Below are 26,248 nucleotides of genomic sequence, written 5' to 3' on the forward strand. Positions count from 1 at the left end.
ACTAATAAAATTGCGTTCAGGAGTCGTTTTTCTGACCACAAAAAAACGGCAAACACTCATAAACGCTCATAAACTTTGATAAATGTCGATAAACGCTCAAAAACGTGGCTTATCAAAGTTTTTAATCCATTGAAAAAAAAAAACGCTAACACGGAGAAACGCTAAAGATTGCTAATAAACCCTATTGCAAAAACGTTAAAAAACGTTGAAAGATTCACTGCAAAGCTGCTGCCATTTTTATAAAGTTATTTTAACGTCCAGCGTGCATGGAGCCTAATGCCGCGTACACATGATCGGAAATTCGGACAGCAAAAGACCGATGAGAGCTTTTGGTCGGAAAATAAGATCATGTGTACGCCCCTTTGGACTTTTTCTGGCCAAATTTCGGCCAGCAAAAGATTGAGAGCAGGTCCTCAATTTTTTCGGTCGGAAAAAGTTACTATCCAAAAATGTGTACGCGTGATTCAGCTACGAAACCGAAGCTATTGGCTACTGGCTATTGAATTTCCTTTTTCTAGTCCCGTCGTACGTGTTGTATGTCACCGCGTTCTTGGCGGTCGGAATTTGGTGTGACTGTGTGTATGCAAGACAGCTTGAGCGAAATCCTGTCTGAATTTCGTTGGGAAAACTATCAGAGCTTTTTCCGACCAAAATTCCGATCATGTGTACACGGCATTACACTTGTTTGAGTTTACAAGTCATTTTTAGGAGGGGGGGGTGATCCTATTTCCCACTCATTGATTTTGTTTTTTGTTTTATTGTTTTTTTCCTGCCTTATTAAGCCCGTACACACGATCAGAAATTCCACCAGCAAAAGTCAGATGAGAGCTTTTGGTTGGAAATTCTGACCGTGTGTATGCTCCATTGGACTTTTGCTGGCGAAAGGGTTCTCTATTTTTCGGTCGGAAAAAGTTCTGATTGGAAATTCCGATCATCTGTACCAGTACCAATTCCTGCGCATGCTCCGAAACAATTTGACGCATGCTTGGAAGCATTGCACATCATTTTTTTGGCTCGCCCTAGTGTTGTAGGTTACTGCGTTCTTGGAGGTTGAAAGTTCAGAGAACTTGTGTGACCGTGTGTATGCAAGCCAAGCTTGAGCGGAATTCTGTTGGAAAAACCATCCAAGATTTTTCCGACAGAAAATTCGCTCGTGTGCACGGGGCATTAGTGTTATATCTTTTACTTTATTTACTAGTAAATACAGCTGCAAAGCAACAAAATGTGATATCACTGTAGCTATATGAATACTCTGTAAAGACTATGGAATTTTTTATTAAAGAAGAAATGGTGATCAATTTTCATACCGATAATATCATGAATTAACTTGTAAAGTTTCCGCTCCATCACCCTCTGTTTTTTCAGGCTAGTTGTGTTCTTGTTCGGTGGAGCACAATAGACCGGGTTGGTCGGGTCTCTGCACCCTGACAGCTCCCAGTCTGGGCGACTTCCTGCAAAAGAGGAAACAATCCTTGTAACAAATAAATTATCCCAAGTTCTTATTCAACAAGAATGTAGGTGAAGCTGGGGGTATACTTTGGGTGTTTAACCCAAAACCAAAAATGTAATATATTGCAGCTGACCAATCATCAGATGTGGTGGCTGCATTCGTTTTCTTTTGTTTACATTTTTTCCCCCTCTGTTTCCACCTGGTGATCTGGCCAGTAACACTCTGTGACAGACCACAAGATATAGCCTCCTCCACTCTGGAACCACGAACAAGGTATTATAGCTGAATATTGCGCCCAAGTACTAGACGACACTAACTTAGGTGCATACTGGAACTGACTTTATTCTAAACTCACACAGAATATACAGTGCCTTGAAAAAGTATTCATACCCCTTAATTTAACACATTTTGTCATGTTACAACCAAAAACGTAAATATATTTTATTGTAATTTTATGTGATAGACCAACACAAAGTGGCACATAATTGTGAAGTGGAAGGAAAATGATAAATGGTTTTCCAATTTTTTTGCAAATAAATATGTGAAAAGTGTGCAGTACTAGTGGTGTAGAAGTTGAAGTAACAATGCACAATCTTAAACATTTACATTGCATTTAAATGCTCATGCTTTATGTACGAGTCCTTTATTTAGAGGTGTGGTTCCAGATCTAGCATCTAACATATCATGGCCAATTCTATACAAACCTAAAAGGCCAATAATCCCATACAACTGCTGCTCTTCTGCTGCATCTTCAATGTTGACTCTTCTCAGCACACGAAACATGATGATAGCTTGTGCAAAGACCTTCATGGAGAACAAGGGGACACAATGGCAGAAACAAAGTGTCAACAGTAGCGGCACAGAATACATGAAAGACTATTACATCCACATTGCGTTTGTAGGAGTCTAACCATAGTTTGCTATATTTTTATAGTATAAAGTTAAATGACTCCCCAGCTTTCTATATCCCTGTCTGTCACTTTGTCTTCCACCAATCTTTGACTCTTTCCTACTTGAACCTTGACACTCTACGACAGGGGTAGGCAACCTCAGCCCTCCAGCTGTTTTGAAACTACAAGTCCCATGCAGGGGCGGATCCAGAGTCTAATCTCGGGAGGGGCACTGCTATAAAATATATTTTTTGGGGGGCAATTTATATGGGAAATGGCTGGTATTGGCGCTTCAATCATTACGGCACCATGGTTGTTATGGTGTCAGGATGATTGAAGCGCATTATTTCTATTAATACATTGTAATATAAAATGAAATGGTTCAACTCACCATATTGCAGAATCAGTGGGAGCCCTGAGGATGTCACTTGCCATGTCGCCTGCCACCAAATGTGGATTGTCACTTGTCACCAAATGCGGATTGTTACTTGCCACGTCACCTGCCACACATTGCGGATTGTCACTTGCCACGTAGCCTGCCACACATTGCAGATTGCCACTTGCCACGTCACCTGCCACACATTGCGGATTGTGACTTGCCACGTCACCTGCCACACATTGCGGATTGTCACTTGCCACGTCGCCTGCCACCAGATGCGGATTGCCACGTAGCCTGCCACACATTGCGGATTGCCACTTGCCACGTCACCTGCCACACATTGCGGATTGTCACTTGCCACGTTGCCTGACCCACATTGCGGATTGCCACTTGCCACCTCACCTGCCACACATTGGGGATTGTCACTTGCCACGTCACCTGCCACACATTGCGGATTGTCACTTGCCACGTTGCCTGCCACACATTGCGGATTGCCACTTGCCACGTCACCTGCCACACATTGCGGATTGTCACTTGCCACGTTGCCTGCCACACATTGCGGATTGCCACTTGCCACGTAGCCTGCCACACATTGCGGATTGTCACTTGCCACGTCACCTGCCACACATTGCGGATTGCCACTTGCCACTTGCCACGTAGTCTGCCACACATTGCGGATTGTCACTTGCCACGTCACCTGCCACACATTGCGGATTATCACTTGCCACGTTGCCTGCCACACATTGCGGATTGTCACTTGCCACGTCACCTGCCACACATTGTGGATTGCCACTTGCCATGTAGCCTGCCACACATTGCGGATTGTCACTTGCCACGTCACCTGCCACACATTGCGGATTGCCACTTGCCACTTGCCACGTAGTCTGCCACACATTGCGGATTGTCACTTGCCACGTCACCTGCCACACATTGCGGATTGTCACTTGCCATGTAGTCTGCCACACATTGTGGATTGCCACTTGCCACGTAGTCTGCCACACATTGCGGATTGCCACTTGCCACGTAGTCTGCCACACATTGCGGATTGTCACTTGCCACGTAGTCTGCCACACATTGTGGATTGCCACTTGCCACGTAGTCTGCCACACATTGCGGATTCCCACTTGCCACGTAGCCTGCCACACACTGCGGATTGTCACCTACTGGTGGTCTTTTGTTGGGTCCCAGAGTGAAGATAGGCAGCAGAGAGATGATGCAATCTCTCTGCTGCACACAGCTTCCTACACAGTGAGGGTGGAACTGGAGGGATGCAGGGCAGTGAGAGATGATGTCATCTCCCTGCTCCCCTGCCTGCTGGCTTCCTGATTGGCCAGCAGCCCTCCTAAGCCGCCCAGCTGCCCCCCCCTCACCCGTCCACTCAGCACGGGTACCCGCGGAACCGGCCGCGCGGGTACCCGCGGAACCGACCGCGATTGGACCCGCGGAACCGACCCGTGGGTACCCTCGGAACCGGCCGCGATTGGACCCGCGGAACCGACCCGCGGGTACCCGCGGAACCGGCCGCGATTGGACCCACGGAACCGGCCCGCGGGTACCCGCGGAACCGGCCGCGATTGGACCCGCGGAACCGGCCGTGCTGTCATTAGCTGGCGGTATTCTCGGAGGGGGCAATTGACCCGTTGCCCCCCCCCTGGATCCGCCCCTGGTCCCATGAGACATTGCAAGACCCTGGCAATCACAGACATGACTCCTAGAGGCAGAGGCATGATGGGATTTGTAGTTTCAGCACAGCTGGAGTGCCGAGATTGCCTACCTTTGGTTTGGTCCTATTACTACACAGCCTCTGCTTTTTCTATGACCCTGACCTGGCTCTTGACTACTTCTTTCTGCCTGCCCCTTCGGAACCTGTTTACCAGATCTGCCTTTGGGTCCTGGTTGGTATTCCCACACAATTAGTGCATGGACTCTCTATCACTGATGATCGTGAGGTGCTCAGGGCCGTCTTTAATATTGATTGGACCCTGGGCAAAAATTTTCTTAGGGCCCCCCTCCCCCCATGCAATTTTGCTCTCCGCCTTCTCTGAGACATACATTAAATAGCAGCTAGACTTAAAATCAGTTTACTGTATCAGATCAGGCAGCGATTGCGATTGGTTGCCAGAGGTTACAGTATATCATTACTGCTTACTGACTGGTTGCTAGAGGTTACAGCACTCCTTAAGGCTCACTGATTAGTTGCTAGAGGTTACAGCACATTTCTGCTTGTTGATTGGCTGCTAGAGATTGCTGTACAGTAATACTGCTCACTGGTTGCTATAGGTTACAGCACATCTTCTCCTCACTGCAGGGGGGCATGATATACCTATGAATGCTGCCTTTATTTACATATCAATGCAGTTGGCCTCAGCTGTTTACATATGCATGTCACTGCTATTTACATATGCATGCCAGTATTTACATGTAAACACAGGTCTGCAGGTGAGTCATCTGTGCACAACAATAGGGCAGAGCTGGGCAGCATTAGTAGCAGCACAGGACTAAAACTTCAAGGGACAAGGGAATGTAAACTGGGATAGTTGGCAAGTATAAGGCAGCTGCTTTGGGCCCCACAACAATGACAGGGCCCAGGGCAGCTGCCCCTTTTGCCCTGCCTTAAAGACGGCCCTGCCTCTGGTTTGGTCCTATTACTGCACAGCCTCTGCTTTTTCTACCTTTGTTCATCATTGTATGACCCTGACCTGGCTCTTGACTACTTCTTTCTGCCTGCCCCTTCGGAACCTGTTTACCAGATCTGCCTTTGGGTCCTGGTTGGTATTCCCACACAATTAGTGCATGGACTGTCTATCACTGATGATCGTGAGGTGCTCCTTTATCTGCATCAAACATCATCCCTGAAGGCCATCTCTACTGATCACCATCAAGATCCCAGCACCCATGCTACCCTGAGCTTCACACACCCGTCCCTATTTTCAGGTGTGTTTGGTTCTCTCACCACTTTAGCCTCCACCGAGGTACATGAAATAAAAAACATTGTGTTTAGGCCCCACATTTCCATAATTACTTTAGACCCTACCTTTTGTTAAGACAAGCCCTTTTCAACCTTATCAACATAGGGGAACCCTTGAAATAACTTTACAGTCTCGGGGAACCCCTGCTAAAGATGACTAAATCTGCAACTCATGATACATTAGTGTGAGGGTCAATGAAAAGAATGATTCACCTATAAAGAGCTAAAAAGATCAATGGTGTCAGTGGGAACTTATCTAATAGTCATAAATTGCTTGCTGCTCAAGGATCCTCTGGAGGAACCCTAGGGTTCCATGAAACCCTGGTTAAAAATACCCTGGTTTAAACACTTTTAGTGAGTTGTGTACCTTAAGTGGTGGTATTAAGAAAATACTCTGAAACAGGGAGAGGAGTATAGATATGAGCCAGCTGATGGCTTTGGCCTTCGTCATATCCAGGCTGATAAGCACCATGTAGTAACCTGAGAAGGAGCTGATGGCAAACAGGAAGAACCAGCACAGAAAGGTAAAAAATTTCGGCATACGGCAGCATCGCTTTTGAGCCACAGTCACGGGAAAACTGTTGGTCACACTGTAGAAGGAGACACCAGAGATCAGCAAAAGTGAAACGAGGAAGTATGGGGGATAAAGAATGAGAAAAGCCACCTTTGTTTGGTGGGATGACCATTACTAGATACCTGCTTGGAAGTGGCGCACTTGACACGTTTTGACTTTTCAGCAGTTCTTTCAGGTTGTACAAGATATTGGAGGCTTGTATGTAATCTATAGGCCTGGAAACATATGTAAGGTCCACAGAGGCAACTTGATGTTGGAGCTTTTCAAGTACTTTGTATACATAATGTAGAAAGTGACAGTGCTGGGCTGTGATCACTAAAGGAGAAGCATAATGAAAAGTAATTCATTAATTTGCAGGTCACGAATATATCTCCAAATTACTTATATTTTTAAAAAGCAGTAATTTTGTCCAAATATGGACAGGTAGTGGCCATAATCCTTAGAAGGAGGATGAAAAATCAGGTATATACTTTAAATAGAGATCGAGCTACAGGGAACATACAGAATGTTGGTTTTAAACGTCTTACCTTCTATTTGGAACATGCCTAGCCTAATGGAAATCTCCTCTGGACACTGTTTTCCATTGTGTATTGTTTTCCTGATGCATTTGCTACCTACCCTCTCCTTGGCCTTTTTTTTCCCTTCAGCTTCCCTGACCATGAGTGTGAGTGAGATCCAACCGTTCCAAAATCTAATATCCTATCACTCCTATTATCAGAATCCAGATCTGAAACTGGGATCTCTTCAGTGTCTGGCTGTGGCTCTTCTCACTGTGCCACCAGAGATGCTGGAGAGCTTCTTGCCTTATCCCTTGGACAACCTTACTTTGTATCTTATTTCTGGTGAACCTTGAACTGCTTGATCCTCTCATGAACTTCTTTTATAAGCCATGTCTCTGTACTTTCTGTTTGCCAGATTATTGTGCTCTTCTCCAGCCAGTACTTCGCTCCTTACATTTCAACCATATCTTCAGTATCACAAAAATGTGTTAAGGAACACTGTAGGTGGAGTATTATTTTGTAGGCATGGAATATTAGGAGCGGAAAATTCTGTGTATGGGGGAGTGTATGTCAGTGAGGCAAGTACACTACACGGTACACACATACAGAGGTGAGGAGGACTTGTGTACAGAGAAGATGGGGTCATCTTCAGTCCTATCCCAGTTGGTCCATGGACTGCTCCGCTCACAGTCCGACCACTCCATTCACCGCCCGAGCCCGAATAGCTGAGCTATGCCAAACATGGCTGAGCTTGCCTGATCTCGAGCAGCACATGTGCAGTTCCAAAGTTGGCCCGTGACCATGTTTTTACAGGCAAAAGCTGCAGCCTTTTTACGGGGAATCAGAGTGGCCCAGAGGGCCGTTCAGCACAAAGCCATTTTTCTGGGATTCTGAAAATTGGGACTGCTGGCAACTATGCTACCACTCATTACCGACCTTTGGATTTGGTCCCTGACTACACTTTTGTTTAATTCCCAACTCACAATCATCTGTCAATACCCTTTGACTTGTTTACTGACTACCCTTCTGCTTGATCCCAACCTGCTAAATGTTCTACCAGACCCTGGCTTGCTCACCTCCTGGTGGGGCGATCCAGAGGACTGCAACCTGACACTAGCAGTCAGCGAAACCCATCTCCACCATCAGAGACTTTGGTGAAGACCGGTTAGTGCTTAGACCCAGCTCCATGGATGAGCCTACATCACCATCCAGGGGTACCTGCTAGTGCATTTATCCTGCTTGTTTCTCCATGACCCTTTTCCCTGCTATGGCTAATGGCCTGCAAGCCTGATCTCTGCCCTTGACATTACTTATACTAAGCCAAATGGTATAGGCAAGACTTAAGAAAAGCTATTGAAAATAAATGTCTCTGCTTTGAGTAGAATAGATAGAATATAATGTCTACTACTCAGAGTAGTTATATGCTTGTAGGCAGGTACAGTCTACTTTCTCCACTGTAGGTTCCGCTTGCTCGCAGCGGCACTGCAGTTGGATAGGAAGTCAAGAGGAACATGGTTTCCTGGGTCACCGGTAAAGCTATCCGATCGGAAGCTGCTGCCTCATGTGACCCTGGCAGCCATCTTGGGTCAGGCAGAGCCTATTTAAGGCATTGGTACCCAGGCTTGGTGCGCATTAACAAGTGGGTAGAGTAGGGACAGGTAGTCCATCTGTTAGGGACAGAACTAGCGGCAGTTAAAGGTTCCTGATGAGGAGGGAACATGTAGGGATTGCAATTTCTCTGGACATCTTCCTGCTTGGGCACAAGGTGTCCAGGCTACATGCTGCCCCTCCTAACACGTGCTGTCAGCTCAGCCGGGACCTGCTCTCTACACACTGTTGGAATCCATAAGTGTTCCCGGTAGGGCTGTCTTCACTGCAGGTTTATTGTGAACTGTTTTGCATTACTTTAATAAAAGTTCTTTGCATCATACTTGGACTGTGTTTGTTATTGCCGCTGCACCACGCTGCACTAAAGCTACATACTACTACTATACTATGACCAGTCTAGGTGAGTTTACCTAGGTTCCTATACAAGACTAAATAAATTGATCTACTTGAGGAAATACTGTATCATACACACTCTAAGGGTTGTTAACAGGCTCAGTTACTCAAGTTATAAAGCTGCTCTCACTTGCAGAGTCCCAGAAAACAGCGAAGATCAAGTAAAAGAGAAAAAAAATTTATTATGCAGTAAAAAACACCCACAACTGCTTTTCTTAAACTTGTTTAAACCTTCTGAGTGCTACAAAATGACTGATTTACAATACCATGATTTAAGGCTATCAAATGTTGTGCGCTGTGCATGGTAAGAGTATGACTTACGCACCAGTCACGTGTCGATTGTTGTCACGACTCACTCCTTCCATACAGACATAGTTCTGGATCAGATGAGAAATCGCCTCCATGTGTTCAATAAATGATTCGCTATTTGGGGTTGGGAAGTCCTCTGGGCTATCACCAAGAACTTGGATGATGTATTTCTGCAGAAAATCTACAATGCCTTTTATGTCCTGGGGGAAGAAAATAATTCAGTGTTCAACAATATTACGTTATTCACGATTAAAAATTGATGAATAAGCAGAAGTGGCATAAAATAAGACCAGGTATTAGCTAATTCAGGACTGCAAGCTTCCGAAACACATTAGTCGGTTCTTTGTCATACTTGACGATCCATTGAGTTAGCCAGTAAATGGTATCACTTTAAGGCTGGGTTCACACCGCTGCGGGGGGAGATCCGGATGTGATTCGCACAGCAAATCACATCCGATCTCCGTAGCGATGCGAGTTCAGCCATACAGATAGTATGGCTGAATTCGCAGCGCTCCCGCAGCAAACTCGCACGGGACCCTTTTTTGGGTCCGCAACAGAATCGGATCGCATGGGGGTTCACACCATGCGATCCGATTCCTGTGCGAGTCGGCAGATCGCACTGCGATATGCCGACGGATCTGGGGGTGTCATTAACATAACATTGACACTCCCAGCCGTCCGCATAGGGCAGTGTGAACTGCCGGCGGGAGGTGTGCGATGCGGGTAAACGCCGCGGATTCGCGGCGTTCCCGCATCGCTATAGTGTGAACCCGGCCTAACAGCAAACGTTATGTTTTTATTAATTGGTTACACAGAACAAGATTGTTACTGGAAGAACGTTAATGCTTTTCATAAATATAACTATTTATTATTTTACATAAAGTAACAAATTACAGTGCATCTGGAAAGTATTCACAGCGCTTCACTGTTTCCACATTTTGTTATAGTACAGCCTTATTCCAAAATGGATTAAATTCATTATTTTCCTCAAAATTCTACAAACAATACCCCATAATGACAACGTGAAAGAAGTTTGTTTGAGACCTTTGCAAATTTATTAAAAAAAAATTTAACATGAAAAAATCCCATGTACAAAAGTATCACAGCCTTTGCCATGACACTCAAAATTGAGTTCAGGTGCCTCCTGTTTCCACTGATCATCCTTGAGATGTTTCTACAACTTGATTGGAGTCCACCTGTGGTAAATTCAGTTGATTGGACATGATTTGGAAAGGCACACACATGTCTATAGAAGGTCCCACAGTTAACAGTGCATGTCAGAGCACAAACCAAGCCATGAAGTCCAAGGAATTGTCTGTAGACCTCCGAGACAGGATTGTATGGAGGCACAGATCTGGGGAATGGTAAAGAAACATTTCTGCAGCATTGAAGGTCCCAAAGAGCACAGTGGCCTCCATCCTCCATAAATGGAAGAAGTTTATTTATTTTCTTTTTCTTTTTAGTGTTTCAAAAAATTACAAACAATATCTTGAAACATGTACAATGCAATTTATCTTATTTTTTCCCGTACTCTCCCCTCTAATAGCAAAGTAGAAAATGGAAGTTTAGAACCACCAGCACTCTTCCTAGAGCGGGCCGCCTGACCAAACTGAGCGATCGGGGGAGAAGGGCCTTAGTCAGGGAGGTGACCAAGAACCCGATGGTCACTCCGACAGAGCTCCAGCATTTCTCTGTGGAGAGAGGAGAACCTTCCAGAAGAACAACCATCTCTGCAGCACTCCACCAATCAGGAAGTATGGCCAGACTGAAGCCACTCCTCTGTGAAAGGCACGTGATAGCCTGTCTGCAGTTTGCCAAAAGGCACCCGAAGGACTCTCAGAGTCCCATCACTCTTTTCACAGTCAGTCCCCTCGTGTTCCCCAGCCAGGCTAATGGGGAAGTAGCTGCACCCCCTAGACAGCAGTCTGCCCTAGGCGGCCTCCTTGTTCGCCTAGCGGGAGAACAGGCCCTGCATACTTACCAACTAAGCTTCCTGGTCGATGTCATTTGCCCCAACCCCATCAAAGTTATGTGCTTCAGGAATTGTGATGGGTAAACCTACTGACCAATAGTAAGAAATATACTCAGGAGGGAGTGGAACTAGGACCAGCAACCAGGAGACATGATTGGTAATTGCATGGCATACTCAACAGGGGAGCAGTAGTGTTAGGCACCTTAAAGTGCTCACTGTTTAAAGCAACTAATAAGAATCCAACCTGTATCTTTATGACTTTACTACAGTGCAGTGTTAATTTTGTTGACAAAAATAATTTTGTTGATGACTAAAATACAGCTAAAATTAAAATTGCATTTTAGTCAAAAGACTATGACTAAAACTAAATCTAAGTTTGATGCCAAAATACAGCTACAGTGAGTTCTGCACTTACTCTTTATTGAAGAAAACTGAAGAAGTGTTACATGGTCAAAAAAACACACGTACAAATCTCGCCACTAGAATCCCAAAGATATGAAAAATGTTGACCTGTGACTCAACCCATAAGCATCACAAACATCTTATTCCACCCTATTTCCATGCTTGTCCTCTATTATTTTGCATCCTTACCCTGAGTAGCTCCTGTCCCACAGCTTCCATGGCTGGTGGCTTTGCAGTCAGGGACACCCGCAGTTTGTTGATAGTGGGGTTCACCTGGTTCACCTGCACCTGGATGAGCTGGAACATCTGTACAATCAGGAGATTCACCGGCAGCAAAAGAGCTGAGGACTGGATGCTGATCTTTATTTGGGTTAAGGTTATGAAAAAGTCCCCTGTAGAGAGGAAAAAGTGGAAAACCATTCAACCCAACTGGCATATTTGCATGCAGCTGTCAAATTGTTTCCTAAACTACTGAACGGGACCCAAGTTGGGTTGAGGAAGTGTCTGTGATGGGTCACCATATGACTGTATGGTAAACATAGACTATGTTGTCCAAGAAAATCAGTAATTAATGATAAAGCTTTTTTATGGAAAAGGCCTGCATATCTGCCAATGAAAGTGGATGCTGTAGAACCTGTACAAATAGGGCTTTTTTTCTCAAAGAATAGGTGCAGGAACTTCCCCATTCGGAGTCACCCCTTTTCTCCGCCACGAGCACTTCCCAGTTTAGAGAATACGGAAACCAAATATCGTTTTGTGGTGTTAATTTGCATGGAATTTGTTAATGATAACAACAAAGGCGGCAAAATGGATCCCATGTAGCCAGAAACAATAGACCCCCTCCAGCAACCACAGACCCCCCCCCCCCCGCCCAGCAACAAAAGACTGCCATCATCAATAGACCCTCCAGCAGCCAGCAACCATGGACCCCTTCCTCAATAGTAGATTTCTCTCAGCAATAATTGTCCCCCAGCAACATAAGCCCCCCCAGCAACAATGGATCACCCACCAGCAACAATAGACCTCCCCAGCAACAATAGCCCCACGTGCAAAAAATAGATCCCCTCCAGAAACAGTAGATTCCCCAGCAGCCAGCATCAATAGACCCTCCAGCTCACCCCAGCACCCCTTACTATTACATACATTTAGTGCTGGAGACGTCGGACCTGCATTCCCCCCGTGTTCTCACTAAAAAAGAGCCCTGTGTACGCGAGTACCTGTCTGTGAATCTTCATCGGAGTGATCATTCCAGAACATGATATTAATGACCAGACTGCAGATCAGGAGGCACATACAGCAGCAGATCCGCTGCACGCGGGTGAACGGACTCCAGGGACAGCGAGTCCACACAGAAAACCACAAGTGGTCTTTAAGGAGCTTCTCCACAGTACCAGAGAAGAGCAGATACCTGGAAACAGAAGGTGGCATGAAATCATTTGATGGGAAGACACAAAAATGAATTGCTTATATCTACATATTGAATGTCTGTAGATAATCCGACCATTGTCCCTCTGACTATATAGCTTCCCTCACAGGGGTTTCCACCATCAACACAAAATACAGTCATGTTCTGCTTCCTGGCTGTCCTCATGCCCCAGTCCTCCTGACCATCTAACACAGTATCCCTATATTCATGTGCAAATGCTGTACCTCTGTCAGCTCTCTTTTCCTGCTGCTCCTGCCCTCAGGCCTGGCTCCTGCTGGGGCTTGGGTCTTGCTCCCTGCGGCTCCAGCCCTCAGGCTTGGGCCTTACTCCTTTCTGCTCCAGTCCTCAGGCTTGGGCCCTGTTCCCTGCTGCTCTGGCCGTCGGGCTTGGGCCCTGCTTCCTGCGGCTCCGGCCCTCAAGCTTGGGCCTTACTCCTTGCTGCTCCAGCCTTCAGGCTTGGGCCCTGTTCCCTGCTGCTCTGGCCCTCAAGCTTGGGCCCTGCTCCCTGCAGTTCCGGCCCTCAGGCTTGGGCCTTACTCCTTGCTGCTCCAGCCCTCAGGCTTGGGCCCTGCTCTCTGCTGCTCTGGCCCTCAGGTTTGGGCCCTGCTCCCTGCTGCTCTGGCCCTCAAGCTTGGGCCCTGCTGCTCCGGCCCTCATGCTTGGGCCCTACTCCATGCTGCTCCGGCTCTGAGGCTTGGGCCCTACTCTATGCTGCTCCGGCCCTGAGGCTTGGGCCCTACTCCCTGCTGCTCCTGCTCTCAGGCTTGGGCCCTCTGTCTGTTCTATTACAGACTACACCATGCAGATGTTCATACTCCTGTCAGGTCCCCAACTATAACATCTGCGCCATCAATGTGCTGATTGCCTGCAAAAACTGGTCCCTGGACTGGATATTTCCTCCCTCCCAAATCTCTATGAAATCTTTGAGTTCCAGGACCAAAACCGGGCTTTATCAACCACTGAGGAAACCCAATTTCCTCCAAATGAAATAAAGATCCTGGAGCCCCTCAACCTGCCTAGCTGAGAATCCTGGGTGACCTAAAACCCTATATATATATATATATATATATATATATATATATATATATTGCTCTTAGTACCATACAATCTCCAGAGACAAGTCAGCCAAACAGAGAGCTGTGGTGAGCTGCTAAAAAAAAAATCAGATTACATGCAACCTGCTCATTCAGAGTTTCTTCTTATGGGAAACACAGTTTATGCTGTATAGAACAACTAGTAACAATGAAACAACCCCCCTTCAAGTGTCTTCCAACAACCAAAAGAGTACTGTCAGGTTTACTGGCTTCTGACCAAACATTTATGTGCTTGCACAACTGTGGTAGGTACAAGATGTGAGTTATCGACTGTCAGGGCTGGGCTCAGCCCTTCCTTCTCTGAGCTGGCCGCTCAGCTGTCGGCTAATTGCCAGCTCCTATCTCTCCACAGTTACTCAGCTATTGATGGTGTCCTGCTCATCAGTCCTGCCTACTTAAGCCGTCCAGTCCAGAAGAGCTCTGCCTTCGCCTTGGTCAACATCACAGAGAAGATCTCCTGCGATCCTGTTCAAGACTTGCTTTTCTGACATCCCTTCTGGCTCCAGATCCTGCTTGCTGTCCCACTACATTGATCCCTGAATTCTGGCTTGGCTGACTATCCGTTACGGTTACTGAACTTTGGCTATGTTTTGACTATGTTTGTTCTTTTTACTTTTATTATCAAACAAGTGTGATTTAACTGTACTTCTGCCTCGGCCTGATTTCATGGTTTCTGACATCGACTCCCTGATCATCTGACCTACAATCTCACCAACTTCTAAGTGAAGCCCCATCCACGGTCTGGAGAGTATGAACTGTATTGGGGATTCCTGAACTAGTGGCAGTTATATAATAAACCAACCTTTGTTAACCAGGGTCCTGAGGAACACTAGGGTTCCTCCAGAGGTTGCTAGGGATTACTTTTGCAATGAGTAGTGTCTGCCTCTCATATAAGTTCCCACTGACACCGTTGATCTTTTAGCTATTGGTAAGAGGGGGTTCCTCCCAATGGCTACAAACATATGGAGTGTTCTTTCAATTGACCATCCTACTAACTGTAGATACAGTCAATGTTTGCAACGTTCGCTGTGACTGAAAAGTTATTTCAAGGGTTCAGCCACTAGGAAACAAGCTTTGTTTATGCCAAGAACATTTCCCACCATCAATTCTCATCCTTTGTTATATTAGACTCACCTCAAAGACATCAAGTTGACTTTGGAGGCTGATGGAAAGATCCGGTCCAGCTGACAATCAGCCAAATCTGGCGCTAGCCAGGAGTCACACAGGAAATACCACGTTTTCTGGGCAGCAAGATCCGTCACAGTGATCCGATGAACGTACCTGTTATGGAAAGCACCAATAATGAAATCCATAATCGCTTATGTAAAAAATGTGAAATAGACCCAAATATATGATATAGCAAAAAATCCAATCTATACACTGGCAAAAGTGCTCTGTAGAAGTACAATTTCTAGGGATATCAATGGACGAGCTGGAAAATGATTCATCTTCAATAGGCAGTTTAAAAATTAAATTATAGATATCCGCTCACCAGCCACTTAGGTACACCTTGCTAGTACCCATTTGGACCCGCTTTTGCCTTCAGAACTGCCTTCATTCTTTGTGGCATCGATTCAACAAGGTGTTGGAAATGTTCCTCAGATATTTTGGTCCATAGTGACATGATAGCATCACGCATACTGCAGATTTGTCGACTGCACATCCATGATGCCAATCTCCCATTCCACCACATGCCAAAGGTGCTCTATTGGATTGAGATCTGGTGAGTGTGGAGCTCTATTGGATGAGATGTGGTGAGTGTGGAGACCATTGGAGGACAGTGACCTCATTGTCCAGTGGTGAGTTGATCGGAGCTTTGTGACATGGTCCATTATCCTGCTGGAAGGAGCCATCAGAAGATGGGGACACTGTAGGGATGGACATGATCAGCAACAATAATCAGGGAGGCCCTGGTCTTTAAACTATGCTCAATTGGTACTAAGGGGCCCAAAGTGTGCCAAGATCCCCCACACCATTGCACTACCACCAGCAGCCTGAACCGTTGATACAAGGCAGGATGGATCCATGCTTTCATGTTGCTTACACCAAATTCTGGCCCCACCATCTGAATGTCGCAGCTGAAATTGAGATTCATCAGACCAGGCAACGTTTTTCCAATCTTCTATTGTTCAATTTTGGTGAGGCTGTGGGAATTGGTGCCTCAGTTTCCTGTTCTTAGCTGACAGGAGTGGCACCCGGTGTGGTCTTCTGCTGCTATAGCTCATCTGCTTCTAGGTTCGATGTGTTGTGCGTTCAGAGATGGTATTCAGCTACCTTGAATGTAACGAGTGGTTATTTGAGTTACTGTTGCATTTCTATCATCTGGAACCAGTCTGCCCATTCTCCTCTGACCTCAACAAGGCATTTTCCTCCACACAACTGCCGCTCACTGGATATTTTCTCTTTTTTGGAACATTCTCTGTAAACTCAAGAGATGGTTGTGCGTGAAAATCCCAGTAGATCAGAGTTTTTTGAAATACTCAGACCAGCCCGTCTGACACCAACAAACATGTCACGTTCAAAGGTTACCTGTTTACCTGGTTACCTGTTTACAGTTACAGAGAAGGTCCTGTGCTAAAATTATTGCTCTCGCTCTGATGATCGTGGCGATACCTCACATGTGTGGCTTAAACACTTTACATATGCGAGTGCGATGTTATAGACAGTTTCTAACAGTTACAACTATGCAGGCACCATTACTTATGTTCTGAAATGATCTTTCTTATCTTTTTTTTTTTACAAGAAAAAAAGTTCCATCATGTGACTGCATCTCCTTATCCTAATAGTAGTAGTAAGGGGTGGGGGTTACAGGACGCTGTGTAGACATACAGAGCGCCCATAATCCATAGTCTGTTTAGGCAAGATCCAGGCTGTGCTCGAGCGGGGGGGGGGGGGGGGGGGTGTGTTCAAAAAGGCAGACAGTGATTTGGAGGGGGTTGCGTGCCAGGGTCAAGCTGTGATTGGCCAGGGGGTGTGGTGCCTGAAGAAACTACCCAATCCAGGCATGGGGTGTGTCTGCACAGTGTCCTGCACCTCTGAATGCCAGCCAAAGGATGAAAACTGACCACGCTAAGACAGATCAGCTCCTGTACTTTGTGCAGTCAGTTTAGAACAAGGAAGAAAGGCGATTGGCAGGATCAACCAGGTACTTCAGTTCGAACATGTACATGAAAAACAAAGCCGACTATGATTCATAAAATACACTTATGTGAGCACACCAAAAAAAAAAATGAGGGTAACATACACTTTAACATGAGTCTGTTTACTAACGATCGTACGTTCATCCCCTGTTTGTACTTACCAGGAGGGACTGCTGCCAGAGTTGCTGTGCCACAATCGCAGGCTGTGTAGCTCTCCCAGGGGTCGGGTTTTCAAAAGAAAGACATCCACTGCCCCTCTATGGAATATTTCCTTCTCAGAGTCTGTTATAAGATGCGGGTCACTTTGTCCTTCAGATCCATACAGAGTTAGAACCACCTGACCGGGGATATACGTGGTGGAAGGAAATGATTAAATAAGTCAGGAGTTATATTGGGGCTGCAGAATGTAAGAAAGTAACTCTGAATACAAAAAAAAAAAAAAACAGCCATTGCAGCATTAAAGTATTTTTGCCATCTGTATCCCATTGGGGAGATTTCCCTTCACTTCCTGTCCCATAGGCACAACAGGAAGTGAGAGGAAATCCCTCCAAAGTGAGGAATTCCCTAATTGTCACCAGAACTAATATCCCCATTGAAAGATATCCCCACTATTGCCATACTTGGCTATTTTGCCTTCACCTACACTTTAAGGTCTACAGCAGGGACGTGCAGTCGGGGGAGGGGGGGGGGACATTAAAAAAAAAAAAAAAAAAAAAAAGAAAGAAAAATAAATTCGAGGTTTGGGGGGGGGGGGTAGCTTAAAGGGGCGTTCCGGCCAATAATTTTTTTCTTAAAAGTCAGCAGCTACAAACACTGTAGCTGCTGACTTTTAATAAGGACACTTACCTGCGATCCCGCGATGTCGGTCGCATCCGTCCATCGGATTGGCCGCCGGCGCCTCCATCTTTACGAAGGGAAGCAGGCAGTGGAGCCTTGCGGCTTAACTGCCCGTTTCCTACTGCGCATGCGCGAGTCACGCGGCGCTTTGTGAATGGCCCCAGTTGTTTTCTGGGACACACACATGTCCCAGAAGGCAAGGGGGGTGCTCACCGAAGAGGAGGAAGCGCCGCGGAATAGTTAGAGGCAGATTAGGAAGACTGCCTAGCAACAGCAGATTCAGGTAAGTTAGAAACATTTTATTTTATTTTTTTAAGATTATTAATGCATTTTTTTTTTGGGTGGCCCTCCACTTTAAAGCGGAGTTCCCACTGTTTAAACATTTTTTTTAGGATGTATATATATATATATATATATATATATATATATATATATTTATGTTTAATTAGCGCACTCACGTTTGTGAGATTAATCAGTGCTCGATTGCCAATTTCATATAGGAATATATCTTATATTCCCATTTACCAGAAGTTTCAATAGTTCTTGTGGGCATGTGAAGCCCACAAGCACTATCTTCCGGGCTCCGGTGCAGCTGAGCGGCCATCATGCACCGCCCCGTTCTCGCGCATGCGCCGTATGTTCAGTGCAGCGCCCTACACTTCTGACATTGCCATCACAACGGGCGTCGGCGTCGGAAACGCCCGCCCCCCGTTGTGATGCCAATGAAGCCCTCGGCTCTGCCCAGTGACTCCTGGGAAATGATGACAGACATCTCCCAGGAGCACTAGCAAGCACGGGCGCCGAGGGAAATGACGTCAGGTGCCTTGGAGAGGGAGAGGCAGATTACAAGTGACCCCTAGCAACAGACCTGAAAAGGTGAGTAAAAAAAAATAAAAATACCCAAAGGTTCTTATTTGTATTTAATGTTGCTGAATATTTAATTTTTTTTTTTTTTATGACTGGAACTCCTCTTTAAGTCATACCCCACCACTGGTAAAAACGGGGCTCTTAGGGCCTATGGTTTCCTGGAGATACGGGGCTCCTTGTGTAGCCTGTCAGAAGCTACATACAGAGCGGTAAGTCTAAATACAAGCTGGTCTGGAGTGAGACAAGTACACACTATAGAGGAATATGCTTTGTTCATATTTCATGTCTGAGGGTTACAACCACTTTAATTCCCCCGTACACGCGAATCGGATTATCCAACGGGAAACTTTGGATGCGAGCTTGTTGGCGGAAAGTCCGACCATGTGTACGCTCAATCGAACATTTGTTGTCAGACTTTCCGCCAACAAATGTTGGCTAGCATGCTCTCAAATTTTCCGCCAGCAAATGTCTGTTGTTGGATTTTCCAAGCGTGTGTACACAAGTCCGTCAGACAAAAGTCCAAAGTGCATACAAACATGGTCTTGTAAAACTAGTGCTCGTAATGGAGATATCACGTACGTCTTGTACGTCACTACGTTCGTCATTGTTGGCCAACATTTATTTGACCGTGTGTATGCAAAACAAGTTGGAGCCAACACCCTTCCAACAAAAATCCACGGTTTTGTTGTCGGAAAGTCCGATCGTGTGTATGGGGCATTACTCTTGCTCAACCATATGTCTCCATACTTCCATGTATAGAGAATCTCTTTTCAGGTAAAATCCTCACCAGTGGCAAGTCGGAAATGGTTGTACTTAACCAACTAACACAAACTGAGGATATACAACATAAAGTCAGAGATGGACATATCACCTACCTGAGATGTGGTTCCGGATCCCATACGATGACCAGTACATATCTTAATCATATATCGGCAGTGAGAAGCTGAGTCATTATCTGTAAGAATGGCTACTCTGACCTGTAAGGGGAAAGAAGACATAAAGGGAACATGGTGTCCCTGAAGTTGATGTGTTGAAAGGAAAAAAAATGGGCAAGCGTAAGGATTTAAGAGACTTTGACAAGGGCCGAATTGTAATGTCTAGACGACTGGGCCAGAGCAGCTCCAAAACTGCAGCTCTTGTGGGATGTTCCTGGTCTGCACTGGTCAGGATCGATCAAAAGTGGTCCAAGGAAGGAAATCTAGTGAACCGGCAACATGGTCATGGGTGGCCAAGGACCACTGATGCACGTGGGGAGCAAAGGCTGGTCTGTGTAGTACGATATAATAAAAGAGCTACTGGAGCTCAAATTGCTGAAAAAGTGAATGCTGGTTCTGATAGAAAGTTGTTAGAACATACAAAGCATCGCAGTTTACTGTGTATGGTGCTACGTAGCTGCAGAGCGATCTGTACCCAGAAAATAAAAATGGAAATTTGGCTACACAGTTATGTCTTCTTCAGAGGATTTGAGAAAAAGAGGGTCATAAGAGGCGTGGCTTTTACTTACCAATCAAAATCCATCTCTTATCTTCTCATTGTGAGTTACGATATCACAGCTAAAAGTAGACTTGCTATGGACTACACCACTATTTATGATTGATATAACGTTCATTAACCAGCCCCTCTGTGTTCACCCTTCATGCCCACCATGATAAACAGCTCATTGGCTTACCTTCTTCAGGTCCTCCTGATCTTTCTTCTGTGCCCATACCACCACAATCAGGAGAAATCCAACTAAAGCACCAAGCAAACTCACACCCACTGGGTTATTGGCCACATTGGCAAAGAGCACTAGACTGTCGCTGAGATCCACCACGTGTGGCATGACCAGAAATGTGCTGGCGAAGAAGGTCAGGTGGTTACACAGACAGTGGGTCTCGGATGGCGTAGTTCGGGCACCAACCTGCAGTTGTAGAAGCAAGAAGCATATAGTAGAGCAGCCTTTCTTAACCTTTTCAACACGAAGGAACCCTTTAAATAACTTTCCAGTCTCAGGGAATCCCTGCTAAAAATGACTATATGTACAACCCATGAAACATTAGTGCAGCCATTCTCAACCAGGGTTCCATGGAACCCTAGGGTTCCTCCAGGGTTGGCCAGGGGTTCCTTGAGCTGTGGCTAACTGCCCTTCCATCTGATGATGCCAGCATAATTCCAGATGCAACTCCACTTGGTAGAGCCAGCGACATGACTGCAAGGGTATCATTCTGTCCATCCCTCTAAGGGTAGCAATCTTCAGACTTACCACCACCAATGTAAGGGGCACCTTCCCAATGATCCCTGATGGATTAATCTTACCAGGGATTCCCTGAGATCTGAAAATTATTTCAAGGGTTTCTTAGGAGTAAAAAGGTTGAGAAAGGCTCCATTAGTGTGATGGTCATTGGGAAGAATTAACCCCTTATAGATGGCTCAAAAGATGAATGGTGTCAGTGGGAACTTATCTGAGAGGCAGAATTGCTCATTGCTCAAGGAACCCCTAGCAACCTCTAGAGCAGGGATATGCAATTAGCGGACCTCCAGCTGTTGCAGAACTACAATTCCCATGAGGCATAGCAAGACTCTTAGAGCCACAAGCATGACAGCCAGAGGCAGAGGCATGATGGGACTTGTAGTTTAGCAACAGCTGGAGGTCCGCTAATTGCAGATCCCTGCTCTAGAGGAACACTGGTTGAGAAACTCTGTAGTAGATACTAAATCATTAAAAAATTATCTGCTAACCTAAAGTAAATAATACAGTTGGGGGACCACACACTGTTGTTTTATACTAGTCGGAACGGGGACTACATTGAATATTTCGGAGTAGGGTTTTTTATTTTCTTTTTTCTTTAGCTGTAAGCCATTATGATCACACCCAGCAAATCGTATCCTATACTTACTTTACAGCCGTAATCATTCCATTCTCTCACATTATCATCCCAGAACACACACTGGCTGGCGAACAGACTGACGGCGAAGTCCAGGGACGTCCTCTGTGCCCATATACTCTCATTGGTCACCGCAACACTGATATAATAAACACCGGTGCCATTAATGAACATGTCTGAGGTCAACACCCAGGTATATAACCCATCTGAATCTGCAGAAAAGTAGAGTGGGAAAATAAAACAATAAATAATAATATCATACCATTCCATAAACCCAAACTTATACCCACAGTTAATCCAGAGGAAGGTGAAAAATCCCAGCAAAGCAAGATCCAATTGGCTACAGCAGGGGGAAGAAATTCCTTCCTGATCCCCCGAGAGGCAATCGGATTTTCCCCCGGATCAACTTTACCTATAAATGTCAGTACCCAGATATATTATGTACATTTAAGAAAGAATCCAGGTCTTTCTTAAAGCAATCTACTGAGCTGGCCAGAACCACCTTTGCAGGGAGTCTATTCCACATTTTCACAGCTCTTAAACCACGTACACACGGGCGGACTGTCTGGCCAACTTAGTCCGTCAGACAATCCGACGGACAGTCCGTTATACTTTCGAATGAACGGACTTGACCACACACACCACTTTTTGAGCGGACTAATACGGCGTACTAAGTCCGCCATACTATCCGCCCTACTTTTGAAATGAACGGACTTGCCCACACACGCGGAGGAAAGTCCGCTCATTTCGAGCACGTCTCCAGGTAGGCGGGGCCCGCGAAGGAGACGTCGCTGACCCCGCCGCCTGGAATGGACTTAAAGGGGAACCCCAACGCCGAAAAAAATCGGCGTGGGGGTCCCCCCCAAGTCCACAACAGACCCTTGTCCGAGCACGCTACCCGGCCGGCCAGGAAAGGGGGGCGAGCGAGCGCCCCCCCTCCTGAGCCGTACCAGGCCGCGTGCCCTCAACATGGGGGGGGTGCCTTGGGGAAGGGGGGCCGCGCGGCCCCCCCACCCCAAAGCACCTTGTCCCCATGTTGATGAGGACAAGGGCCTCTTCCCGACAACCCTGGCCGTTGGTTGTCGGGGTCTGCGGGCGGGGGGCTTATCGGAATCCGGGAGCCCCCTTTAATAAGAGGGCCCCCCGGATACCGGCCCCCCACCCTATGTGAATGAGTATGGGGTACAATGTACCCCTACCCATTCACCTGTAAAATAAAAGTACCAAAAAAAACACACGAGATAAAATACTTTATTGCACAGCTCCGGGGCTCTTCCGTCTTCGGGGGTCTTCTCGCCGGACTCCTCCGCTATCTTCTTGTAGCTTTTTTGCTAGCGGAGGAGTCCGGCTTTCTTCCTCGCCGCCGGCCTCTTCTCCCGACTTCGGGGGTCTTGTCCCCCTCTTCGGTTCTTCTGCCGGGCCACCGCGCCTTCTTATAGCTCTTTTACAGGCGGTGGCCCGGTCTTCTGTCGCCGCCGTCGCCGCCTTCCGTTCTTCTTCTTCTTCTTCTTCTCCAGGAGATGTTGCCTCGACGATCTCTCCGGCCGGAATGCCAGGGACGCACTGCGCGGCCACTTATATAGGGACAAGGGGCGGTGTCACATGGCTTTATGTCACATGGGTTGGTGTCACATGGTGATCCCGCCCCCTTACGATGTCATAGTCCCCATGTGAGATCAACCCATGTGACCAACCCATGTGACATAAAGCCATGTGACATAAAGCCATTAAATTCGGAAAAAAAAACAGTGAAGTGATAAAAAAGCCCAATAAATGAAAAATAGTAAAGCACTAGCAGGGAAACTTAAGGAAAAGGGGAAGATGGTTTATGTCCCTCATATTAAAGGGGAAAATGGACGTCTGATCTCTGGACCCAGTGAGATCGCTAAGAGATTTGGAGAATATTATTCTTCGTTATACAACTTGTCACTACCCCAAGTACCCCGGGCTAAAATGGAGGAGTATCTATCTGCAGCAGGCCTATGTAGACTCTCCTCCACGGAACGAAGTAGACTGGAAGCCCCTATAACGATAGAGGAATTAAATGCAGTAATGAAAACAGTCAAACAGGGGAAAGCACCGGGGCCAGATGGATTTTCAATCCAGTATTATAAGAGTTTCCTCCCAATCTTAGGTACGCATATGTTAAAGGCCTTTAATGCGATCGGCCAAGCCACGGCCCTCCCACAAGATGCACTTAGAGCGCATATCTCGGTAATTCCAAAGGAGGGGAAGGACCCCGCGGAGTGTGGGAGTTACCGGCCTATTTCATTGCTAAACTGTGACTTGAAGCTGTTTACCAAACTGCTATCTTCCCGCCTCCAACCATTATTAAACCAACTGGTACATAGAGATCAAGTAGGGTTTATCCCTACTAGGGAGGCGAGAGACAACACGGTTAAGGTACTGAACCTGGTCCACTATGCCAATCAAACTAGAACACCCTCTATCTTTCTAAGTACAGATGCAGAAAAAGCATTTGATAGGGTGAATTGGGGGTTTATGTTTGAAGTACTGAGGCATATGGGACTAGGTGAGCATATGATAAAGTGGATATCTGGAATATACTCCTCCCCGCAAGCTCTGGTGAAAGTTAATGGGGTACTCTCAGAGCCGATTAAAATCTCAAACGGAACACGGCAAGGGTGCCCACTCTCTCCTATGCTGTTTGCCCTCTCATTAGAACCGTTATTGAATAAAATTAGACTAAATCCAGATATTAGAGGTCTGCAAGTTAGAGATAGGAGCTATAAAATCTCTGCCTATGCAGATGATCTGCTGTTTTCACTGGTTAACCCACATATCTCACTGCCAAATTTAATGGAGGAAATAGAAGAGTATGGAGCATTAGCAAATTTTAAAATTAACTATTCAAAGTCAGAGGCAATGGGGGTAGCTCTGCCCCGGGAAAAACAACAAGTGTTACAACCCAATTTTAAATTTAAATGGGTAAGGACGGCCTTAAAATACCTGGGCACATTGATCCCAGTAAAGATAGAGGAGACTTTTAAGATGAACTTTCCCCCGCTCCTTAAGGCAGTCAGAACATTGTTAGAGAAATGGCAATTGGGACGGCATTCATGGTTTGGTCGCTGTAATTCCATCAAAATGAGTATTTTGCCAAAATTTCTGTATATATTACAGGCTTTACCGATACAAATCCCACCTGCTTTCTTCCGTAAAATAGACACGGTTTTTACTAAATTTATTTGGGCAGGTAAGCGACCGAGGATCAGTAGAAACCGAATGATTATGCTAAAAAAAGACGGAGGCTTAGCAGTACCAGATTTACTTAAATATTATAAAGCAGTTCATATTGGGAGGATTATTGACTGGTGCCGACTAGTGATGGACGAACTTCCGACGGGACGTTTCGCGAACGCGAAACGCGAACGGACACAAACGTTCGCGAAAACGACCGTTCGCCGCGGGCTCCATTGACTTCAATGGGAGGCGAATTTCGCAAACCTTTAGGTCGAATTTGCGGCCACGGGGTAATTATTAGGGGGTAGCACGTAGTCCCACCACCTGGACAATAGCATAATACATGTATGAGGTGAATTTGGGATCGATAACTACAAGCATTTTTTTTTTATTTGGGAAATTGTTCTGACAATTCAGGACTATGGAGCTAATGAAGGCAATGGAGGAGAGGGAAGGTCAGGGACCAGGGTAGGCAAACAAGAGGGTGCAGGAGATACAGAGCACTGACAGCAGCACCGTAATACAGAGCACTGACATCAGCACCGTGACATACAGCGCTGACAGCAGCTCCGTGACATACAGCGCTGACAGCAGCTCCGTGACATACAGCGCTGACAGCAGCTCCGTGACATACAGCGCTGACAGCAGCTCCGTGACATACAGCGCTGACAGCAGCTCCGTGACATACAGCGCTGACAGCAGCACCGTGACATACAGCGCTGACAGCAGCTCCGTGACATACAGCGCTGACAGCAGCTCCGTGACATACAGCGCTGACAGCAGCTCCGTGACATACAGCGCTGACAGCAGCTCCGTGACATACAGCGCTGACAGCAGCTCCGTGACATACAGCGCTGACAGCAGCACCGTGACATACAGCGCTGACAGCAGCTCCGTGACATACAGCGCTGACAGCAGCTCCGTGACATACAGCGCTGACAGCAGCTCCGTGACATACAGCGCTGACAGCAGCTCCGTGACATACAGCGCTGACAGCAGCTCCGTGACATACAGCGCTGACAGCAGCTCCGTGACATACAGCGCTGACAGCAGCTCCGTGACATACAGCGCTGACAGCAGCTCCGTGACATACAGCGCTGACAGCAGCTCCGTGACATACAGCGCTGACAGCAGCTCCGTGACATACAGCGCTGACAGCAGCACCGTAAGCAGCCCCAGGAGGAAGTCAGCACAGCACAGGGATGGTGTGATCCCCTCATAATAAGAACCCCCAGGAGGAAGTCAGCACAGCACAGGGATGGTGGGAGCCCCTCATAATAAGAACACCCAGGAGGAAGTCAGCACAGCACAGGGATGGTGGGAACCCCTCATAATAAGCAGCCCCAGTAGAAATATGACACCGCTCAACCT

General features: G+C 46.5%; 1 protein-coding gene across 1 annotated transcript in view; it reads right to left on the reverse strand.

Annotated features, from left to right (window-relative positions):
• Window positions 1-26,248, reverse strand: part of PKD1L3 (polycystin 1 like 3, transient receptor potential channel interacting) — a 79,886-nt gene that overhangs the window by 24,837 nt on the left and 28,801 nt on the right. Inside the window, exons 8-19 of the mRNA XM_077463334.1 lie at window positions 21,686-21,885; window positions 20,479-20,709; window positions 19,685-19,786; window positions 17,267-17,442; window positions 15,100-15,246; window positions 12,663-12,853; window positions 11,635-11,837; window positions 9,088-9,271; window positions 6,384-6,576; window positions 6,055-6,277; window positions 2,155-2,254; window positions 1,308-1,451 (exon numbers count right to left, since the gene is read on the reverse strand). Of these exons, the coding sequence (XP_077319460.1) occupies window positions 1,308-1,451; window positions 2,155-2,254; window positions 6,055-6,277; window positions 6,384-6,576; window positions 9,088-9,271; window positions 11,635-11,837; window positions 12,663-12,853; window positions 15,100-15,246; window positions 17,267-17,442; window positions 19,685-19,786; window positions 20,479-20,709; window positions 21,686-21,885 (2,094 nt within the window). The remainder of the gene's footprint in view (window positions 1-1,307; window positions 1,452-2,154; window positions 2,255-6,054; window positions 6,278-6,383; window positions 6,577-9,087; window positions 9,272-11,634; window positions 11,838-12,662; window positions 12,854-15,099; window positions 15,247-17,266; window positions 17,443-19,684; window positions 19,787-20,478; window positions 20,710-21,685; window positions 21,886-26,248) is intronic.

Source organism: Lithobates pipiens, unplaced genomic scaffold (assembly GCF_037356315.1).
Source record: "Lithobates pipiens isolate NorthernLeopardFrog02 unplaced genomic scaffold, aLitPip1_a1.2 Scaffold_10, whole genome shotgun sequence".
In the NCBI taxonomy this organism is placed as follows: Eukaryota; Metazoa; Chordata; class Amphibia; order Anura; family Ranidae; genus Lithobates; species Lithobates pipiens.